The sequence below is a fragment of the Hippopotamus amphibius genome, chromosome 2, assembly GCF_030028045.1.
Source record: "Hippopotamus amphibius kiboko isolate mHipAmp2 chromosome 2, mHipAmp2.hap2, whole genome shotgun sequence".
Classification (NCBI taxonomy): Eukaryota; Metazoa; Chordata; class Mammalia; order Artiodactyla; family Hippopotamidae; genus Hippopotamus; species Hippopotamus amphibius.
The window spans coordinates 194,259,497-194,265,969 of NC_080187.1; the positions used below are offsets into that span (position 1 = coordinate 194,259,497).

Consider the following 6,473-nt stretch of genomic DNA (forward strand, 5'->3'; position numbering starts at 1 on the left):
TAAGCAATTAATTATTTTTAGTACAAGTATGTCCCATGAAATATTTGGGACATACTTATACTAAAAAATTATTTGCTTTCATTGAAATTCAAATTTGTGTCCTATATTTTTATTTACTAAATCTAGCAACCTTATACCTAGTAAATGAGCTGAAATCCTGAAAATTTAGAATAAAGTAGCTTTTTAAGAATGCTTGTGAAGAAGACCCTGAAATATAAAGTCTGAACTTGCTCTCTTAAATCCCTCTGAAGCATCAAACCCCAGCTCCCCTCCTCAGTTATCTAGGAATGGGTCTGTGTAGTTTTTCAACGTTAATCTCCCAATATGCCTCTGAAATGGCTTCTCTTTAATTGTGACAAGAAAGAGCGTTAAGTTCTGATGCAACTGGAAAAATTATTTGCTTTATTCCGATGAAGGAAATTCAGAGTCAAAACTTCTCTTCCATCCAAATTTTCTGCATTGACTCATAGACTGTTAGAAGTAGACCTCAGTTTCCTCATCTGTATAATGAAGAGTTTGAAATAATCTCTAAGACAGTTTCCTTAGGCAGGACCAGCAGTTGAGACCAATTTAGCATCATTGCAGCAGGCAGCTGCACCAAAATGAAGACCTGCTGAGAATCCAGCACTGGGGTGAGTTGTCATGGCTGGGCTCCAGGTAAACAAGCAGTGATTTAATCAGGTGCCCCTGTGAGAGGAACAACCAGTGATGCATATTAATAAAGGTGATCTGAAGGACCGTATGCTTAAACTTTTGTTTCTTTTCCTTTGTATCTAGTGACTTAAAATAAAAAAGGGAAACATATCCAAATTATAAGAAATTTTGGTGCCCATTTGTTGCCCTAGGTTTATATAACACAAAAGATCTCAAATAAAAAAAAACAAAAACTCAGGCTAAGAAAGAAAGATGCTCTTTGCTGTATGGCTCTCACCCCTTCTTTTATATATGCCCTCCTCCCAGTATAATTTTCTTCAGCTCCTACATCCTTTTATCACCGCAGCATGCCTAACCTGTATGTTACCCAAATCTAGGACTCCAAATGCCTAAGATTTGTGAGGGGAAACAGAGGGGCGTTGCGTCATCCCTCTCAGTCAGCTGCATCCACTTTGAGCCCCTTCTGCTCTTGGATAGCACCTTTGGCCCACCCCTAGGGCATAAGCCATAACTATGGCAGCCCTGGCCTTAGCTCAGGTCTCAGTCCCTAATACAGTCCTGCTGTTCAAAATTGGGTCTTGAGCTAAAGTTGCTCATGAAGCTTTGAGGTCAGTATCTCTTACTTTTTTGCTGCCTGTCCCTTCCGTAGCCCCACATTGCTGAGAACACTAATCTCTACACTGTGGATACCCAGAATTGTTATTGTCTGACTGGAAATATCACATTTTGTTCATTTCTTGGGGAGAGACTCGTTTAACAGGTTGCTGGATGAGAAGAGAAAGAAGAGGAGCAGAGTTAAGCACTAGGACTTGCTGAGGACACAAAAATTCCTCCATTAACTTTTCTTCTTCATCTGCTCAGTACTTAAATTTTCCAAATTTAAAAGGTACATATATGTTTAATATATTGTAAAGCAATCAAAATTGCATGATACTGACACAGACATAGACTTGGCAGAGCAAAAAGGTCCAGAAACACGCAAGTACATCTGAGAATTTTATAGCAAAGTAGTATTTCAACTCAGCAGGGCAAGAATGAAGTAAAAGATGGTGGGACTACTCACTAGTGTTTTGGAACAAAATTACATTGGGGCTCTATCTTAATTCTTATACTGAAATTCATTCCAGGTAAAATAAAGATTTTAAATATTAAAATATATGAAATCATAAAATGAAGAAATCAGAGGTAGAGAGGCTTCCTCAACATGATATAAAATCTAAGATATAAAATTTGAACATATGAAAATGAGAAAAGGTCTTTGATAGTAATTAAAAAAGGTCTTTTATAGTAATTAAAAAGAAGGTCAAAAGACAAACTGAGCAAAGTTTTTCAGCATGTTTGACAAAAGGCTAATTTCCTAATACATAAATTTTAAAAACAGGAACCATAAGCTGGTAGAAAAACGGACAAATGACAGAGGTTGGTAGTTTCCAAATAAAGAAATACAAATGTGTAAGAAAATTTTTTGTTTTGTTGGCCACACTGTGCGGCACGCGGGGATCTTAGCTCCCCAACCAAGGATCAGACCTGTGCCCCCTGCAGTGGAAGCACGGAATCCTAACCACTGAACTACCAGGGAATTCCCCATAAGAAGATTAATTGTTCTTAGTCATAATTTGAGAAATACAAATTAAAGCAATTAAATACAAGTGATAAATTTTTACCCCTTGGATGGAAAAAGATGAAAAAGATTCATAATATCCCCTGTTGGCTAGAATAGGGAAGACTAACTCTTCAACACTACCAGCAGGAGTAAAAATTGTCATAACCTTTGAAGGTAAGTCAGTAATTTATCAAAATTTGAAACATGCCTACTCTTGGACCCAGCTGTAATTTGCCTTACAAGCACACTGGCAGAAATGCCCCAGGACGTACTTTGTGTGCAAGGGAAGTTCACCACAGCATTGTTTGCAGCAGTCAGTAGGGCATAGCTAAATAAAGTATGATCACTTACTGCAAGGGACTGCTGTGCAGTTTATGAGGATGAGGGAAATATATATTTACCTACATGAAAAGATGTTCTTGACGTTAAGTGAAAAATAAAAACAGGTTTCAGAACAATTTGGCAGTGTAATCCATTTATGTGAAAAAGCATAGACGTACATGTGATTACGTGGACATGAATACATAGAAAATGTTTCAAAGACTACGTGCCAAGCTGGCTTTCTCCGTGGGGAATGGGAGTCCAGGGGAAAGGGAGCTTTTTGTTTTATACACTTTTTTGTTTGTTTTTCTTTGTACTTTAAAAAAAATTAATGAATGTAGTTATGCAGAAATATACTGTGTCCCTTAAATTTATCTGTAAACTCCTGTATTTACGTGCCCCCACTTTTTAACTCTACTTTTTAAATTATTATCGTAGGTCTCAGCTTAAAAAGCAAGCAAACAAAAACCCTCTTTCTACCAACTTAAAAAATTTAGGGGATTTTTTTAGCCCAAAAACCCCTTTAGTGTTTGCTAATTCACCTAGCCATGGCTCAAACCACTTTTTTTTTTTAATAAATTTATTTATTTATTTATTGGCTGAGTTATTTATTGGTCTTCATTGCTGCACACGGCCTTTCTCTAGTTGCTGCGAGCAGGGGCTACTCTTCATTGTGTTGCATGGGCTCCTCATTGTAGTGGCTTCTCTTGTTGTGGAGCACGGGCTCTAGGTGCATGGACTTCAGTAGTTGCAGCACATGGGCTCAACAGTTGTGGCTCATGGGCTCTAGAGCACAGGCTCAATAGCTGTGGCACACAGGCTTAGTTGCTCCGTGACATGTGGAATCTTCCTAGAGCAGGGCTCGAACCCGTGTTCTCTGCATTGGCAGGCGGATTCTTAACCACTGCGCCACATAAGAAGTCCTCAAAGCACTTTAATGAAGCCTCTTGGAGATCTCCTAGTGAGATTGTTGGGAGAGAATGGCCCATCTGGTTGATGATCTTCAGTTATTTTTGGATATGGACCCCAGAATAGAAAATTCCATAATTGGATTGATTACTCTAAGACAGTGTCACTATTGAAAAACATCCTTTGTTTAAACAGCAGGTACTGGGGTAAATTGGAAACACCAAGTATTAGTTTTGCTTTAATTTTATATCTGGGATTGTCTTTTCCTTCATAAATGATTTGCTTAGTCTTTTCATTTTAACATGCCAGCAGATTCAGCTGTCTGTTGGGTTTTGCTTCTAGACAAGGAACAGGTCTCAAATGACTGTGTGAGAGAAAATATCTCAAGTGATTTTGTCCCTTTCAATTTGAGACTTTTGCCCTTTTTTGTCCAACAAATAGCCATGCATCTTTCCCATGTAAGTAACTGTTTCCTCTTCCTTCTTGGCCATCCTCTGTGTGTATCCACACCTGCAATCAGAGACAGCAGTTGGGAACAGCCGTAGAGATGGAAATAGCCCAGATGCTCGAGGAGAATTCGAGGATCCTCAAGTTTGGATATCAGTTTACCAAGCAAGGACCACGAACAAGAGTGGCAGCTGCCATCACAAAGAATAATGACCTGGGTAATGCAGCCATAGTTTGTGTCGTTAGCAATTAGAAGAGCAGGGTGACCATTCATTTGTCCACTTCAGATGTAACATCTCACGGATATCATTCCACCAGCCTTTGGTGTCAGCCCTTCATCAAAAGCACATTATTACATGGTCATAGTAATTGTCATCATCTTCACCGTATTTCAGTTTTGTTGTAGCATTCTTTCAAGGTGAACTGTTTGTTCTTTTTTTCTAGACAGGCTTTGATTTTTGCTTGACTTCCTTTGTGTATTTACTTCTCCTTTACTAACTTCTTACACATAATAACCCTCCGTTGTTATCTGCACCAAAAGATGGACACAGTGACATAGAAATTCCCAGTTCACTTAACGTTTGACACCTGACGGTGCTTCTGTACTTGGGTTTAAATATGGTTGTGTCTGATACCTTGGTGATTTACATGTGAAATGAGCTATTAGAGCTATGTTTTATAAAAGGTTAAGCTCAGAAATAGCTTTTTGAGTTAGCCCCTCTTTGTTTGTGTATCATTATTATTTGAAGCTCTTTATTGGAATATAACTGCTAGCTCCTCTTCCTTGTTGCCTGTTACCCACTCTTTGCTGAGGACGTCTGTTAGGATGAGGTGGGGCGTATCCTGGTCAACCACAGCAAAGAAGAACAGGACTGACTGGGAAGGCTTGGTCTGGGGACATCCCAGCCACCTGAAGCCACGTGGGAAAAGATCACCCAGGTACAGATAGTCCACTTGGCGAGCAGTTAGCCAATAACAGGCCTCAGTCCCCAGTGTGAGGTTCAGGGACAGAATGCCAGACCCTGGACAGGGAAACTGGACAAGGTGTCCCACCAAGTACAGTGCCAGCCATGGGGAGGGTTCAGATGGTGATCGAGATGGAAGCTGAGGGTTAGAACCAGAAGGCGGGGCACGTAAATGTTAGCGTCCCATTGCCTGCCCAGATGTGCTTAGCCAAGACCCTGAGGCCCAGCAAAGGTGCCGTGAATGGCGCCCAGAGGCCAGCCAGGCATATGGCAATGCCTCCAAGGTACAAAAGGTGAGGCTCAGGGGACAGCCCAGAAACAGGGCTGTGGGGAACGATTACAGCAGCGCAGGAGGTGCCTAGGAAACACGTGGGTCCTCATCTGAACAACATGGAGACTGAAGAAAAACTGGCAAAACAAGAGGTTTGAAGTCGATGGAGAGGCCATCCTGAGTCCGAGCGGTCGCTGTGGGCAACAGCTTTTGTCGAATTTTCTGCAGCCAAGGCAGGAGCTGGCTGGGCTATTTAAAGTGGGGAGTTGAGGCAGGGCCACAGCCAGGGCACTTTTTTGGGGACAAATCCAGGAAGATTAGAGCATCCCTCTTCCTGTCCACCAGAGGAGCCTGCAGGTGGGGAGGCAAAAGGGGGAAGAAGAGGGTTGCAGAAATTGGGAAAGGCTGTCAGGGCAGCCTCTTTGATACTAGTACCAGACTAACGGAACCTTAATGTCTTGAGTTTGCTAGTCGTCTGAATCACATCTTCCTTTGAAGATGATACTTGGAAGTTTCCATTTAAAACAGGTTTAGAAACTTTAAACTTCTGTTTGCAGCTCCTCCTGGTCTTCAGTCCAAAATCAGAATTGTGAATGTGTCGTCCTGGGGAGTTAGTCATAGCCAGATGGTGACTGAGTTACACAAAAGCTGAGAAGATGTGTTGTGGATAAGTAACATGAAAATATTTAGAAGTTCACTGTTTCGGGGGTTTGTTCTGGACCTTCTACTCCGTAGAAATGGGAAAGCTCTAACATTCAAGTTCCCAGCTATCAGACATAGCTTTATTTGGATGTAAATTCCAAAGGCACTGGACTATTCTATCATTTCCATTTATTACCATGGGTAATTGAATATTGAAATTTTTGATAACTGTGCTCTCAAGTGTGTGGAATTGCTAGTCTGTGTGATTATTGTTGTTTGTCTGAAATTTAAGGAATAGTTCTTCATTTCGTTTTCTTAAACCTTTCTGTCATTCTCACCTAGTTCGTAAAAAGCGAGTTGAAGGAGACCGAAGGTAAACTTCCACAGGAAGAGGCGAAGTTTCACCACGGCAGCAATTTAAAAACAAAAGCTCTACTCCTTCTCCACTGGGACCATTTTATCAAAGGTTGTTCATTTCCGTTAACTACACAACTAATAATTTAATTGTTATATTCTTTTTTAGCACTACATATTTGTCTTGGACTTTTTAACATATTTGATTGTTTTATTTGCTCATGGGCATCTCTGGCGACTTGCACCAATGGACTTATGCAGATCTTAGTGGGTAACAACAATTGAAAATGGTTTAACGACTTTCATA

The 6,473-nt window shown here is 40.6% G+C and overlaps 1 protein-coding gene across 4 annotated transcripts in view; it reads left to right on the forward strand.

Annotated features, from left to right (window-relative positions):
* TMOD2 (tropomodulin 2) overlaps nt 1-6,473 on the forward strand; it is a 46,074-nt gene extending 39,601 nt beyond the window's left edge. For 2 of the 4 annotated variants that reach the window (XM_057722191.1, XM_057722190.1), the window contains exons 9-10: nt 4,008-4,166; nt 6,155-6,473. In XM_057722191.1, the coding sequence (XP_057578174.1) occupies nt 4,008-4,166; nt 6,155-6,316 (321 nt within the window). In that variant the 3' untranslated portion in view covers nt 6,317-6,473. Of the gene's footprint in view, nt 1-4,007; nt 4,167-4,759; nt 4,874-6,154 lie in introns of all 4 variants that reach the window. The other 2 variants (XR_009051369.1, XM_057722192.1) reach the window with 2 other exon arrangements.